Genomic DNA, 16,905 nt, shown 5'->3' on the forward strand with positions numbered 1-16,905 from the left:
GCGGGGGAAGACACCACCTAATCTTCCCTTTTGTTGTGGCGTAACCCGAATAGAAATTGGATCTGAAAAAATGAGCAAAGTAAAAAACAAACAAATAAAACACGTCGTCGCGTTCCGCAACTCGTACATTCTGCCGTGCTACGGAAGAACGCCGTATGAATTTTCGAGAGTTGCCACATTTCTCTCCTTTTAATTAGGTAGAGAAATTTTATAGAAGGAGACAATTTGTTTTAGAAACTCAGCTATGCTATCTTCCATATCTTCTGCTATATCCCATTTTAAGTGCATTCTAACACGATTTCGTTTTTTCCCCCAAAGTAATTGAGGCGGTGGGTGCAAAAAGGGTATTTCTTAGTTACGATGCTTTAGAATCTCCGGTGCTAATTGTTATTTTAGAGAAGAAACCATAGGGTCAATTCTCTGAAATTTTAAATTTTCAGCATTGTAAAATCATGAAGAATATTCAGTAAAAGTTACAACAAATTAAATACATTTGCTTCAATTATAATTGGTGAAACATTAGCGGAGATTTTGAGACACTCACTGGAAAAAAAATACATTGGATCTAGAGTCCAAACCCTTAAAAAAATCGACAACAAAAAATACTCTTGATTCAATCAGAATCTAGCTTAAATCATGAACCAAGCCTATTAATTTGAGCGGATTTCCTTTCAACTTAAGCTTAAATCTGATAGAATCAAGAGTATTTTTTCTTGTCAATGTTTTCAAGAGTCTGGACACTAGATCCAATGTGTTTTTTTTCTTCCAGTGCTGTAACTAAGATACGCCCTTTTTGCACCCAGCTCATGAACCACCAGTAGGCGATTAATATCATTTTACCTCCAAATCCAACTTTCGCTTCATTCGATTACATCTCATAGATTGTTGATGCAGGGTCTCGAGAATATATTGGCTTTGGTCATCCATTCTACCTTGTAGGCATCCAAGGCGATATAGGGATGTTTTTTCTGCGAGATGCGGTCCATCGGCGCGAGGAGACCCCTTTCGGTGCGGGCGAGGGATCTGGGCAATTAAGGCTCGGTATGAATTTCAGAGGTGGCTCGGATGACACCCACCCCGACCCGAGACAAAGCGGTCGCCGAGGCTGAAATGGATAGGCGCTCGATACCCTAATCTGCCACGCTAATCGAAAACATCGCATCTGCATAGGGTCGCCCATGAGAGTTACGTGGTTTAGGTTTAGGAGGGCAGTAATCTCCGTCCGAGGAGCGCCCGAGCGGAAGATTTGTAAACAGCCACTTCCTACTTAGCTGCCCAACCGGAGCGCTCAGCATCCGCGCTTAAATTGTTTCCCGGAAAACAATGCCATTTCACGCATAATTCACCGAGATCTTGTCTTCCGATCGGGTGTTTTACACCTCGCCGAGGCACTCACTCTTTTACTCGTCTTTACTCTTGACTGGAAGATCTTCGAGTTCGAGTGTCTATCACTCGGATTCTGAGCTCATGTTGCTGCACTGGAAAAAAAAAAAAAAAAAAAAAAAACATTGGTTTTAGAGTCCAGGCTCTTGAAAACATTGACAAGAAAAAATACTCTTGATTCAATCGGATTTTTGCTTGTATCAAAACGAAATCCGCTTAAATTAAGAGGCTTCGTTCTTGATTTAAGCTAGATTCTGATTGAATTAAGAGTAATTTTTCTCGTCGATATTTTTAAGAGTCTAGACTCTAGATCCAATGTGTTTTTTTCCCAGTGTGGCATCTGTTTTATCAATCTACAGAGGGGCTAAAGACTCTCGATGGAGATGTTGCATGTGTGAGGAATTTGCGATTTGACTGTTGATTTTCACGTAAAAGTTCGCGAGAAACACGATGGTGCCTCTGGTTTTCTCTGAAATCATCTCCCAAGCTCAAAAAAGCTCTCAATTTGAGGCCAAAATGAAGGGGATATCCCACGCTATCCTGAGAGTCCACCTCTACATCAAGACAAACTCTCCATGCAAGGGAGCAAATACATTGACAGGGCTGCCACTTTATTTGGGGACTCTAAGACTGAAAACACGGCATCCCTGCTAATGTATTCGCTCCCTATCTTTGGCATGGAGAGTTCGTATTGATGAAGAGGTGGACTCTCAGGGTAAGGTGGGATATCCCTCCATTTTGGCCTCACTTTGAGAGCTTTTTTTGAGCTTGGGAGTTGATTTCAGAGGAAACCAGTGGCACCATCGTGTTTCTCGCGAACTTTTACATAAGACTCAACAGCCAAATCGCAAATTCCTCACACATGCAACATCTCCATTCTGGACCTTCTCCGACAACCTGCCTCCCCTATTTTTGTGCTTCCCATTTTGTTCATTCATTTATCTCTTTTGAGCAATTGACCTAACGATGGATGGATTTTCTTCTGTTTCAGGTTGCCGGGAAGCGGCGTTCATCTATGCGATAACGTCGGCGGCGGTGACGCACGCGGTGGCTCGCTCGTGCGCGGAGGGGAGCATCGAGTCGTGCACGTGCGACTACAGCCACCAGACGCGGGCGCCGCTCAAGCACAACACGGTGCCCGGCGTCAAGAACTGGGAGTGGGGCGGCTGCTCCGACAACATCGGCTTCGGCTTCAAGTTCTCCCGCGAGTTCGTCGACGCCGGCGAGCGGGGTCGCAACCTCCGCGAGAAAATGAACCTCCACAACAACGAGGCCGGCCGAGCGGTAAGTCCAAGTCGCAATTCCTAACAACCCTCTTAGAGACATCCCTGCACGGAGAAAAAAACTTCGTGCGTGGGACTCGAAGTTTAGGTCATATGGATCTCTGAAGTTTTCGGATTGAGCATCCGAACACTTTAGGTCCAGCTGCTGAGGTTTGGATCACACATCTGAAACTTCAGTTCTTACATCTGAAGTACTTCGGTTTTCACATCCAAAAAACTTCAGTTCTCACATCCAAAAAACTTCGGTTTTCACATCTGAAGTAAGAACTGAAGTTTCAGATGTGTGATCCAAACCTCGACAGCCAGACCTTAAAAATGTTCAGATGCTCAATCTGAAAACTTCAGAGATCCATATGACCTAAACTTCGGGTCCCACACACGAGGTTTTTTCGCCGTGTGGGTGGAAACTCTACCTTAAGTGCCTGTATAGGGAGATCCAGAAAGACGAGGGACCCTTCACTGGCCTCTCAGCGACAGGTGAAAGCTTTCACTTTTAGGGTCAACACTTCATTATGGACAATTACAAGGGAGCGACAGTCATCACTCTTTTTTCGGCTGTTGACCTACCTACTCGGTGGATGATGAGCTTCGAGTGACGTCATGAGCCGACCAAGTTTCCCAAACTTCGGTTTGTTTGCAAAACGAAACTGCTTAACCATCAACCAAGTTGGTAGGTCAACAGTTGAATGTTGAAGTCCCGAAAAGAAAAGCTTCCACCAATGCCAAGATACTAGTGTAGAGTCTCTTGTCTCTGCTTTTAGGGCCCAAAAGGGCAGCCAGCATATACCTATGGATTCAAATAATCCAGAGTGATTTATTATTACAATTGTTACGACCCATTGTTTCTGACGCACATATCTGACTTAGTTTTTGCAGAAATTTACTCATTTTTGCGGATGAATGCTTATTAATAAACATTCTTGGTCATATTGGTTGATATTGGAATCTGAAGATGGGCAGTGACATTTTTTGTGTCAGAGGGTCGGCTGTCCTTTTGAGCCCTAGGATCTCCATATTTCGACATGTTCGTACTCTTTCTTTATAAGCACTCTAACTGTAATAACCCTAATGCCGGAATCACACAGCATGGAGTCATCGGTCTGTTGTCGGGTGGTGCCCATGTATATGCGTGCAAAATTCAGCAACCGATGTTGATCGGAGTTCAGCAGTTATTAGCTGGTCTAAACTATTCGAATAAATTCGACAAAAATGTTGATTTTTTTTTTTTAAAAAAAACCCTTAAATTTACGGAATTACAACTGTTAAGCAACGACCGCTGACTCTCCTAAATTCACGCCGACTAACATTTTTTTCTTTTTGTCTAAACCGCTCTTGCTGATAACGTATGCTTGCCGCGCGGGTTGCATACGAGAAATTGAAGGCTATTTTAGTGTCAACGAAGCTTGCGTCTCCTCGACCCTGCACGCGACTCGCGTCGGAACGAGATAGTAGAAATCAATAGACGATACTTCTTGGTTTACTGAATAGCTATTTTTGTCTATTTGCGCAGAGTGACAGGAAGACCGAAGTAATAATAGGAGACGACAAATTGGCTTTGTTCGTTTTAGATCGACATGAGTCATACAAGTCCAATACTTTGTCTCTTCACCTCGCGCGTGTTTCTCAAAAAGCTAGCCCAACACTTCAGCATTTCGCGCTTTTCTATATTAGGAGATACGCCAAAAATAATTGTCATCAGCATATTTTCATCCGGGATTAAATTTTCAGAGTATTTTTTTAGATTTTGTTGCACTTGATATCGAAACACGCAAGACAGTGCAATTCAAAATAGACCTCTCATCGTTAAAAACTTAGAAAAGGCATTTGAATGAAATAAGACAATGTTATATTTACTTACCCTACATCACCATACATCATTACCTTACGTTCCCCTTCTACCCGTCTTACCCTTTGGAGAGATCTACCTTTGCTTAAGAACTTCAAAAATGCCCTAATTTCAATGGCTGCCTAAAGATTTAATAATACAAAACTTAATTTAAGTATGTGTTCAATCATAGGCGAAAGTTCACATGTAATGAATGTAATAGGCGTCGGGTATTTTTAATCGGCCAAAGAAAGCTATAGTTTTACGCCTATGTAGCGTTTAAACGGAAAAGTGCTCTCCAAAGAAATGAAAATAAATGTAATGTCATTCTTTATGTTCTAAAAAAAATTGTCATCGCGATTGATATTTCATTGACCGTTGTCAGATATTGCGGATTTTTCCGGACACAATGTAAAATAATTGGTATTTTCATGTTCGATTTGGCAACGCTTCGTCCCATCGAAAGAGCATTGTTTCTCCTCAAAGAAGCTGTTGTTGGATAAATATGTGCGTCTATTGGCCCATTTAATGAAAAATGCCGCGGAAAAAATAAAAGAAAAAAAAATGAAATGGCATAAAATACGTTTTGCTGACTGGCAGTAAACCGTAAAAACTAGGTTCGAGTCGTAGGTCGTTTAAAATAGTGCTTAATGATAGCTTTCAAAAAACTTTCCAAGGCTCACTCACGCAACGCTCTGAAATAGTTTCGGAGTCGTTCCGGATGGTTTATTACATTTTTACGCGGGAAAACGGGTTTACGGGTTTATATACTCAAAATGCATTTTTAAAATAGCTCGACTCTTTATGAACTCCACCCATTACTGCCGTCACCGGGGAATCAACACGTGGGGTTTTCATATAAAACACAGCAATAAATCTGAATCGAAGGAAAATAAATGGTTCGCTAAATCTAAACCGATGTTGCCACATAGGTACAATAAGAGGTGATTAGTGACACTACGCCGGGAGTTTTTTCCCGTGGAAGAGTTAGCATACATTTTTGGAAGCTCATCATTTTTTTCAACCAATAAGGAAGTTTATGTGCCCGTGAATTTAAGATCTCCAAGGAAGGAAACAAGAAATTAATCAAGGGAGAGGTGGCAAAAAACAAAAGACAAAAATTAAATGAAAAACCGAGAAATTTCGAAATATCGCACTTTCATTTTCAATCGGAAAATGTAAAAACAAGGAAAATGAATCGTCAATTCACTGTTATTGCAAGATCGAGACTTACCGACTCGATCTTCCAATAACACCGGATTAACGATTCATTTTCCTTGTTTTTTTCCTTCATATTTAGGTTGAAAATGAATTCGGAATTTTCGCTTACTTTCTTATTCCAGCGTTTAAGTCTCCAGCGATTCGCACACGCGTAGGTAGGTGGACTCGCGTGAACCTGTGACAGCAACGAAGCCACCTGGAAAACCCTCATTTTCCCTTTGTGTCTTCGGCTATCAATTTAAATAATCAGCCCACAAATCGCGATACTATTCGTGTCATCATTTTACCTACTTATACCTTGTATTATATCCCCCATTTTTACGAAATCCATCCGCGGATCCAGCAAATTGGCAACACTGTTTTACTCCATTTAAACCTTTGAAAATGTATCGATTCTTGGAGATACCAGGTGCTCCGTTGAGAATCGATTATTTATCACCGGTTTTAATCGAGGAGCCCCGGTGTTGCCAAACTGCCGGATCCGCCTCTGACGCACTGAAAAAAAAATCTCTGTGTATTTACTAAGAAAAGGGTAAAATTACCAAGAATCCAGGGTTCTATTTGATCCCAGTTTTTTCTTGGTAAAAGTACCATTTATGGAATTGGTAATTTTACAGAGAATCTCGGTAAAATTATTGAACTTTCTCGGTAATTTTACTAGACCTTGGTAAAAACGCCAATATTTTTTATCGACTGTGGTAGGATTACCGAGATAAAAAGGCCAAGTTACTGGGAATTGATTACCAATAAAAGTGGTATTCTTACCTGAAAAAAACAGTAAAAATACCGGTTTTTAGGTAACTTTCCAGTCTGTCTTGGTAAAATTACCAATCATTGGTAAAAAAAGTGAGATGGTAAAGGTACCAACGGACCTTGGTAAAAACGCCGAGAATTTTTTTTCAGTGCGGATCTGCCTCTGACGAAATCTTCATGTAACCCTTTCTATGTGTCTAACAACGCTCGCTTTTCTGTGTGTTCCAGCACGTGGCGACCGGGATGTGGCAGGACTGCAAGTGCCACGGGATGTCCGGCTCCTGCACGGTGCGGACCTGCTGGATGCGGCTCCCCAGCTTCCGGACTGTGGGCGACCACCTGAAGGACCGCTTCGACGGCGCCTCCAAGGTGGCGCTCAGCAACGCCGGCTCCATGCGCGGGCAGAACTACAAGAAGATGCGCTACAACTCCCAGCTGAAGCCGTACAACCCGGACCACAAGCCGCCCGGCGTCAAGGACCTCGTCTACCTCGAGTCCTCGCCCAACTTCTGCGAGCGCAACCCCAAGCTCGGCGTCCTGGGGACCCAAGGGCGGGTCTGCAACGAGACCTCGATCGGCGTCGACGGGTGCGACCTCATGTGCTGCTCCAGGGGGTACCGCACCCAGGAGGTGACCGTCGTCGAGCGGTGCTCGTGCACCTTCCACTGGTGCTGCGAGGTCAAGTGCAAGCTCTGCCGCTTCAAGAAAACCGTCCACACCTGCGTGTAGGCTCGGGGAACGCGGAACGCACGCCCCACTGTGATAGAGCGCGCTCTCGCGGGCGGTGCCGGCACTAGCTCCGGACTGTGATACGGACGCAGCGGTTGGGGCCTGGTCTGCCGTGCTAAGGAAGAACGCCGTATGAACATTCGAGAGTTGCCAAATTTTCCTCGATAAAACATGTATTTTTGACAATATTCATGCATATTTTTCCTTGAAATTTTCAGATGGCTTAGCTTAAATTGCGCACAAAATTATCTGAAATTTTCGGAAAATAATATTCACAATTTTCTCAGTAATTTCGGTTTTTATCGGAAGAAACTTGGCAACGTCTGAAGGCTCTTACGGCGTTCTTCCTTAGCACGACAGTAGTGTGGAGAGTACCGGAATTCGGATGTAGGGACGGATCTCCGCCTTCAACTTGCAAATTTCACCGGTAACAATTCGTTTTTTTACACGGAAATGACCGAACAGTACCTGTTCGAAATTATTCTTATTATCCTCAGCAAGAATTATACATTTCCATTGATTTCCAAGGAAAATACGATTGTTAGTAGACATTTTGAATGATTGCAATGGTTTTACGTTTTTACGTTTTTGCGTCTCTGACCATTGAATTCAGGAGTAAGGAGCCGCAAGTCTTTTGAAACATTTGGAATACTTAAAAAGAAGCTGGACGTTGGTTTTTCTCCGTAAGACACAATGCTTTGACTACAGTTTAAGTTTTTACGTTCAAAATATTTTTTCACGGCTTTGAATTTTCGACAGAAGTAAATGTGCGACTAATTTTGTTCAAAATCTTTCCTGTAATTGCAGTTCGGTTTCTTTCTCCTTAATTCAGGCTGATTCGAATTCTTCTCCCATTTATTGGATATCATGAATAGATTCTAATTTTCCAGATTTGAGCCCCAACCCTGCACTGTTGCCCGAGTTGTCTAAGTGTTAATTCCTGGCTGTATGTGGAAGAGTTGAAGATCTTGCATAGCATTAGATTTTCAACTCAACCGATAGGTCTATGTCAAAAATTCCGTATCAACATTCTTTTGCGGAATCCAGCTATGAATAGGGTCTGCGCATGAAAAGCAGCCCAAAATTTTAGGACTACGCTTTTGTTCTTCTGAATCTACTCTTGCTCTATCGTTCCTCTTGTAGAAAGTTTACACTAGCAGACAGAAGACAAGGTAGGAAAAAAACTTTTAAGTTTTCATGCCATTTTCAGTCGTCAATTGATTATTTTGGTTTGTTTTTACGTCATAGATATCGAGTGTTTAATTTTAAACACCGGCAAAACACATGTCTTGTTTCTTTGTGAATCTAAACAGCTCAAACATTTCCTCACACCAACTTCACTTACACCTCAAAGTTGTAGTGGGCCGATAATAGGTAATCATTCACTTCTCTGAAACTGATTCAAATTTTTAATCCCGCAAACCGCGGCAAACAGAAAAATTCGTCTTTCTTTCTTTCTTTTATTGATTCCGATAAAAAAGGATACTTAATGAAAAATAACATCACAGTAGTCTAAAAACCCTGTACTCATTTTAAACAAATAATGTCTCAGAGTGCATGCTGGTTGTGCGCAAAATGCCAAAATTTCTAAAAGCTCAGTTTTCTACGTTTCCTCAAATTTTCTCATGTTTTTTAGATCTCATTGTTTTCGGTTACGACTAAGCAACTTAAATTATTGCGATTGTGTTGATTAAATTTTCACGTTATTTATACATCAACCCGAGAGAAAACGGCGTCTTTTATTCATTTTAACAATTTAATATTATTTAACAATGAATCTATCTGATTTGCGCATGAGCTGTTGTTAAATTAAGTGTAATTTTAATTGTTACAAAATCGTGCCCATTTTCACTAGATGTAAGTGTTCTGTATAATTTTGCTTGTACAGAGTGGGGAAGAGAGTAATAATATTACATGGTATAAGCTAGAGGATACCAAAGTAATAGTCTCCTAAAATAAAAAAATAAAACTTAAGTATCGAAAATTTACCGTTGTTCCTAAGAAAAACATATCTATTTAATTTTGTTTCTAAAACTAGGCCAATTTAATTTTTCTCTTTTAGCATCTTCGTTGAATTGTACGCAACAATTATGTAATTTGGACTTTAACACGCTTTCCACGCCAAATGTATTCGCATAAAAATCTGCAGGCTGGTTATTTAAATTGATAGACAAAGCTACCGACAAAAATAATACAGGCAAAATGAAACGATCCTGTCAGTGGAAGCGAGTGGTTCCAATGGACATTTGAGGAAAATTTTGAATTAACTATAAGATCTCTTGCCGTTAGTTAGGCAATTACTTACCCTCTCTGTCCATTGCGACCTCCCACTCAATACGATAGCTCTCCATTTTCTCCTTGTGTTCTTTGTCTATCGTTTTGTCCATTAATTTAAATAATCCGCCCGCTGAGCGATTATAGAAAGTCTTAATTTGATGACCGAAATTCGTTAAAAGCCTCTTAAATCGTCTCCTACATGATTGTGCGCAAGAATATACAATTTAGTTAACGAAGTAAAAATTTGAAATTTCTCTTCAATTCGCGAGTTTCCCACAACGGAGATTAATCATTATCAGCTTGGAAACTTGCTATATGTAAAGTTACCTTTAGTATATAAATTCAATTATATTGATGCTCCAGATTTGTAGAGGGCGTGTTTTTCAATGAACTTTGCTCAAAACGTCAAGTGATCATTCTGTCGCCATCACTTTTTCTTTCATCTTTTAAAAGCGCACATTGTGAGACAATTTTTCTTTATCGATTTTCCTCTAAAATCCGCTAAATTATGTTTATGTTTGATTTGAAAAATACGCCTTGTGTTTGTTTATTTATTTTAATAATCTCTAGAGACTCAATGTAAAGTAGTGTCCACGGATTGACTAAATATTTTCCTCGGAACTTTTATGTACTTAAAATTGTGGATTATATTTAAAAATGAAAAGCGTCCTCAAGAGTTTGGGAAGAAATTGCTTGCTAGTATACCGAGGGATCAGGTGTTTCAAACTTTGTGACTCGTTATTGTGTAAACATGTTCGAGGAATCATTAATGCTTGTCACGTTAGTTTCACCGGTTAACAGTTAATCGCTGTAAACTTTTTTTAGTGTAATATTTGCGATAGTTTGGGTGTCACATACAATAGAGGGTTTCTTCTTGAAAGCTTTTCTTTTCGTATACTAAATAGATTATTGACTCAAATACTGTGAACCTGTAAATGGACTGATTTTTCGTTTACACCTCTATTTATTACTTTAACTTATCGAATATTAATTTATTTATTTATTTAATCTTTATTCTCGATGCCAGCTAAATTATATGAATAGGCTTTCAAGACCTTTAAGCAAGCGTAAATGATTCTACTAGAGTTAATTTTAGATCATCGTTGAAAAATAAACCGAAACATTGTTTCTCTTTTAGCTCATTTATCAAATTTTCCAGTCTGTTGACAGTTTTGGAGGAGCTGGAATACAGTTTAAAATTCTAAACAGCTTAATCAAAATAGTTTTTTCTTCCTCTTCTTTTGGATAAAAATGTTTTTTTTTTTTATATCTTCATTACTTACTGGAAACAAATTCTCTAGGTAGTTATTCCCGCACAAAAATTTGCATTGAGTCAACCGGAAGACTCCTCAAAGTGACAGGATGTCCGTCTGAATTACTTAAATACCATTTAAAACAAGATTTTCTGTTGACTCAACGAAAATTTCTTATCGGGAAATTATCAATTCGCATTTCGATCGATCCGACAGCAGATGGTTATCCGTTCTCTAAACTTTTTAGCCAAACTTTCAAGCGGCCCATACAAATTCACGTATTCCAAAGGGGCGTGGTTTTCTTTTCAAAAGCTTGTGCTTGGTTCTCCGCGCCAATGACCGCTTTCAATCAAGGTAAACTTTCTCAGTAGTAATAAATATAATAAAAACAGTTAGTAGATATTGCTATATTGTTATTTGACGAGTCTCGAGACTCGGAACGAAAACGGTAATTTCTAGTCGGCTTTTACTTTCTTTTCCGCATTCGATGGAATTGTCTCTTTCCGAACGTCAAACATGGGCGTAAAAAACCGGCGTCGGTTGTTTTGACAAAACCTGTGATGAGTGGGAGGGGTGGAGAAGACAGAGACAAAATGTGAAAAAATCGAGATCACTAACCTCTGAAAGATAGGTCTTGATCAGAATTTATTCGGCCACCAGACGAGTGGAAAAGAGGAACAACCATAAAAGGAGCTGAGAGGAAGATAAAAGAAATTCTGGAGCAGAGGCGGACTCACCGGTGGTCTAAAAAGTTGTCAATCGTCTCTCATCGAGCACTTGTTACAGACCTCTAGTAATATTTTAGTACCTTCTCCCGCTCCAGCTCGGGAGTGACTTTGTTTCGATTGATTTTTGTGTAAATACTATTGGTTTTTATGTCTTTACAAAGGACAGTGTTGTAATCCAATTTTTGTGGGTGGCTTTGATAATGAGAAAGGAAAAAGTTACATTGCAAGATTTCCTCTGATATTTTGAAAGAGAGTTGATCAACATTCTAGCTTGAGATTTCCTGTAAATTTCCGTCATCTTGTACGTAAAAGTCTCATAGCCCTCCAAGCCAGGAAATCCCGAGAGGAGGGGTAGATCGAGGGGGGGGGGGGGCGCTGGTCCGCTGGTGGTGTTAAAAGTAGTATACCCACTGAGAAAAATCCGATTTTTCATGACAAAGAAAACCATTTCGTGAGCAATTCCGTCGTGCTAAGGAAAATGCCGTATAAAACTTTTGACGTTGCCAAATTTCTCCCGTTAATAGGTTCATTTTTGAGAGTGCATATGTATTTTCTTCATAATTTCATTTTTAACTTTCGGACGCTGCCAAATTGCTACGAACAAATCAATATTTTCAAGAACAGTTAATTTGTTTTCCTTTAAAGTGTCGAATACAACATTTTAAAATCAGGAGCACAATGCCGAGAAAAACTCGGAGAAAAAAAGATGAACTCTCAACCCTCAAGGATATACTGTTTTCATCGGCAGAAACTTGGAAACACTTCTGTTCTTACTGCGTTTTTCCTTAGCACGGTCGTTGCGCGAAAGGAGCTTTTACGCAGAGTTAAATTTTACTGGTGGCAATTAAACTTACGTTTAGATCGACCCGTTCCGAATCTCATATCTCCAAAATATCAACGTACTCAATTAATTGATCTCCTTATTTCTAAATCTAAGTTTTGAAACGGGTCAATTGTTAATTCATATACAATTTTTCATCTTTGACGCTCAAGTCGTTTTGAGAATGACTGATTCAATTTTACTCGGAGCGACAAATCGCCATCACAACGAGAAGACAATCTTCCTCAGCACGATTGAATTCAATAAATTGATTCCCAAGAAATTGCTACGGAAAACATTTTTCTTTGTTCGGACGAATCCGATTTTTCTCCGTGCGCTTGGTGATCACCCTGTATGCCAGACTGTGGGGACTTGCTAATGCATTTCCTTGTTAAAATACGCCCAGAATGACCTTGAATTTCGAAGAGTAACCATCTAAAATTGGTAGGTGTATGGATCCAGCGACGAGTGCGACCGACCGCCTCCCCCCCCCCTCCCCCTCCCGCGAGACTCTGACTTCTTTACGAATATATTAGAAGTCCATTATTAATCTGTTAACAAATCCTTGTTCAACGCGATATAAATGCCTGTACGCGGCAATCCACTTAGTTTTATCCGTCTCCTCCTCTTCGGGTCCTTTTTCTCGCGTTTCCTTCTTTTTGCGCCTCTTTTTTCCCTTTCCCCCGTTTTTGCAATCGCTGCAAACGGTGAGGTCCTCCTCCTGTCCAATGAAACCAGTAACATCTTACTCTCTCCTCTCTATTCCTCCACCGTTCACCTACCGTGGAGTGAGGCACCACTCGGGAGTGGCGATTTTACAAATTGGCGACACTGTTTTCCCCTATTTAAATACATTAAAAATATCGATTTTAGGAAAGACATGCTGCCTCTCCAAGATCGATTGCTTTACATGCGTTTAAATGGAGGAAAACCAGAGTTGCCAACTGTGAGAGTTGTACTCTTTGATAATATTTTCCTGCACGTAAAAAGATGCCATCCAGGGTTATTCAGCAGGTCAGGATTACCCTAAATTGCAGAAAAAAAGAACCCCGGAGGTTTTTCGGGGATTATGCTATTTGTCGCAAATTTTGATGTTATGGAGAGGAGTTATTGTCACTTTTGGACCCATCGCTAAAAAAAGTGTTCTTTAATCGTCGAATACAGACCTGTGTAGGTCCTTACCTATTCATTTTAATCCCTCTCAAGCTATGATGTTGATTTTACATTTTACTTAGAAATTTCAGAAATTTCACAATACATATCTGTATGCCTCTGCCAGTAGTTTTAGAGTTTAGGTATCGTACTATCGCAGAATCGTGACAAAGACAATCCCTTTTTTATTACATACATATTTTCATTAAAGCTGTCTACACAGCCAATGAAATCATCAGAAAACCTACGTTTTCGTATTTTAATTTTATTTGATTTCAAACTTTCATGTATTTCTACTCGCTATTTTTGTCATAAAATTCAAATATTGAGGAAAATAAATTATATAAAAATGATGAATAATAAATTGATGCCTGATGATGTTATAGCAAAACGACCTTTAACTCTAAACTCTTTATATGTTGTGATAAAATCGCCAATTCACCCTACAAAATTTCACGATTGCATACGAAATTTGATCTTCACAGGTACCGATGGAAAAAAATGATAAAAATTTTAAATTAATAATGTTGTTTTCATGTAATTATGTAAATTATGTACGTACTTAATTTTCATTTTCAAAAGCAAATGTAAAATATGTAATTGTGTTTGAATTTTATGCTCATAAGCAAAAGTGAATACGTTGTATTGTTCCTGTTTCATAAATATTAGTCATTAGAACTGTGTAAAAATATAGTTGTTAAGTTTTTATAAAAATGTAATTAAACTTTTATTGTGATAATTTTTTTATATATTTTAAATAATCGACGAAAAATATGAAAAAATAAATTTGAAATTTGAAATATTTGCCTTTTCCTTTGTTGACCTCCTGTGCCTTCTTGCGGCAATTAATTTCAATAATATCTTCTTGCGGCAAAAACTTCTCTAATATGCGGTCTTGCTAGTATGGCGTAACCTTCCTAACCTAGCCTTAAAGGTACTGCCTCAGCACAATCACCCTAACCAGTCGAATTGAATAAATCATAGAAAATTTCCGGTCGAAAAATTTAAGGCCGAATTTTCAGCTCAACTTGACAAAAATAACTTAAAAACTAATCAAAAAGTAATCTTCGTAGATTGGATCTTTAGTCCTGCTCTATCGAGTTAGGAAAAAACGCTGTATGAGCATTCTAGAGTTGCCAAATTTTTTCAAATAAAATGACTTTTTCGGCGAGATTTTCGAATTTTTTCACTTGAAATTTTAGGATGCTTTAGATTTAATATCGAATGAAACTTTCTGAAAAATTTGAGGAAAAAGTATTCCCAGAGGAAAATTGAAATTTTTAAAAGGAGATTTGGTAACATTTGAAGTCTCATTCGGCGTTCCTCTCCAGCATTGCAGTGAGTGCTGTTACATAGGGACGTATTTCTGCCAAACGGAACGATGTTCATTAAGACATGACATGAGCCCTGAGACCCATAAGAATATATGCATAACAGGGCTCATTTCTTAATGCACTCAGTACCATTCGGCAGAAATACGTCCATATGTTGATTGTGTTTTGTAAGTCGATTTCTCTCTTCAACTTACTAAGCAAGGTTTAGTTTTACACAGAAAAGTGTAATCTGCTGAAGTTAGCATTAAGAACAAAGTCAAAGACAATATATTTTTTAGACCCTGCACCGAAAATCTAAGAAATTTAATCGAGTAAGCAAAAAGTCAAATTTGATAGTCAATGCTGCATTTCGCCTGATGGTGAGTAACTTGTTGGGCATGAATTGAATGAAATTTGCCAGTAATGACTGTTTTTTATGTTGCTGGGAGTACTTTGCTAGACGAGTTTTTGCAATCTCAATTAGATTTGCTGAACCAAATGCTCAAATCTTTGGTCATTAGTTATAATTAAAAATATCTAAGCGTTGGTTTCTGAAAGTAACCTTTACATTATAAGGAAAATAGTTGTGCGGGGCTGCTAAAATATATTATCTCGATTAGAATGAATTGATTAGAATTTATATTAAAATGCATCTACTACGTACTGAATTTTAGATTTGTTTAAAATACGTATTACTGATGTGAGAGGGCCGCCCAGAAAGCAAGTTTACCTAATCAATATCTGCTAAATTTTTAATAGAGAAAGTCTTTCGACATCCAAAATTTTACTGAGCGTACCAGCAAGTGAGCTGCTGTGTTTAAAAGAACAAATGGAAACAAATGAATATGGAATAAGAGTAAGGGAAAGGAGCGCGCTCATGACGGCGCAGAGATACAACTATTCGTACTTGATGGATGTCTGTGTTGCATGTACAAATATTGAAGGCGCGATGGCGCGAGGTCTGCACTCGCAATGCTCCACTCATAATGTTGCGAGTCATCATTCCTATTCGGGAGAAAATTAAAGAACGAGGCCAGATTACGTCTCTCCCATCTTTCGCTGTGTTGCTCACGTAGCCGTTGCATCACCACCTTAAATAAGACAAACGGATACAAACACACACACACACACACCCTCACACACAAAAATAGAGTTAGGGAAAGGAAGCGCGTAGATGACGGCGCAGAGATACAACTATTCGTACTTGATGGATGTCCGTGTTGCATGTGCAAATATTGAAGGCGCGATGGCGCGAGGCTTGCACTCGTAATGCTCCACTCAATGTTGCGAGTCATTATTCCTATTCGGGAGAAAATTAAAGAACGAGGCCAGATTACGTCTCTCCTATCTTTCGCTGTGTTGTTCACGTAGCCTCTGCATCACCACTACAAATAAGGCAATCGGAAACAAACACAAACAAGAGATAGAGTTAGGGAAAGGAAGCGCGTAGATAACGGCGCAGAGATACAACTATTCGTACTTGATGGATGTCCGTGTTGCATCTGCAAAATTGAGGGCGCTATTGCTCGAGGCGCAAACTCCCAATTCTTTGATGTATGTTGCCAGCGACGTATTGCTTTTGTTCAGGAGAAAAGTTAAAACACAAAGGGAGGTTACGTCTCTCCTATTCTCGACTGAGTTATGCTCAAGTAGCCTTTGAAGCTCTACTACAATCTATTTCTTCCCAAGAAAGTGACTTAGAGTGAATTTCATTTCAAACATAAGGAGGAACATTTATCAGCTAGAAAATAGCAGAACTGACCGTTTAACCGTGCATATCAGTTGCATCGGAGCAAAAGTCAACCAAATTGTAAGTGTTAACTCTAACTTGGTGAATGAATCTATCATAAGTCTTCACATTATCTAGCCCGTTTACGAAGAAAATCCGTTAAAAATGCATGACTTGAACGAATTTTCAGCCTTTACAACATCTTTAAAGTAAGTGATTCTGAATTTGAGACCCCTCTTCAAAAAAAGAACGAATACTAGAGCCTAATTATACATCGAAACCAAATTTACCGGTATATCCTCACGGTTTGACAAAATACAACTTAATCTTCCCATGAAATGCTGTTTAGACCCGCTAATTATCGAAGTAAACAACATCTACCCAGCTAACCTGATAAATGTCTTGTCTTACGTTAAACATGAGGTTAACAAAGAATTGA

At 39.3% G+C, this 16,905-nt stretch overlaps 1 protein-coding gene across 1 annotated transcript in view; it reads left to right on the forward strand.

Annotated features, from left to right (window-relative positions):
• LOC109044616 (protein Wnt-1) overlaps positions 1-14,224 on the forward strand; it is an 87,276-nt gene extending 73,052 nt beyond the window's left edge. The window contains exons 3-4 of the mRNA XM_072303158.1: positions 2,375-2,667; positions 6,694-14,224. Coding sequence (XP_072159259.1) covers positions 2,375-2,667; positions 6,694-7,194 — 794 coding nt within the window. The 3' untranslated portion in view covers positions 7,195-14,224. The remainder of the gene's footprint in view (positions 1-2,374; positions 2,668-6,693) is intronic.
• The last annotated feature ends 2,681 nt before the right edge of the window (positions 14,225-16,905 follow it).

This window comes from Bemisia tabaci, chromosome 8 (genome assembly GCF_918797505.1).
Source record: "Bemisia tabaci chromosome 8, PGI_BMITA_v3".
In the NCBI taxonomy this organism is placed as follows: domain Eukaryota; kingdom Metazoa; phylum Arthropoda; class Insecta; order Hemiptera; family Aleyrodidae; genus Bemisia; species Bemisia tabaci.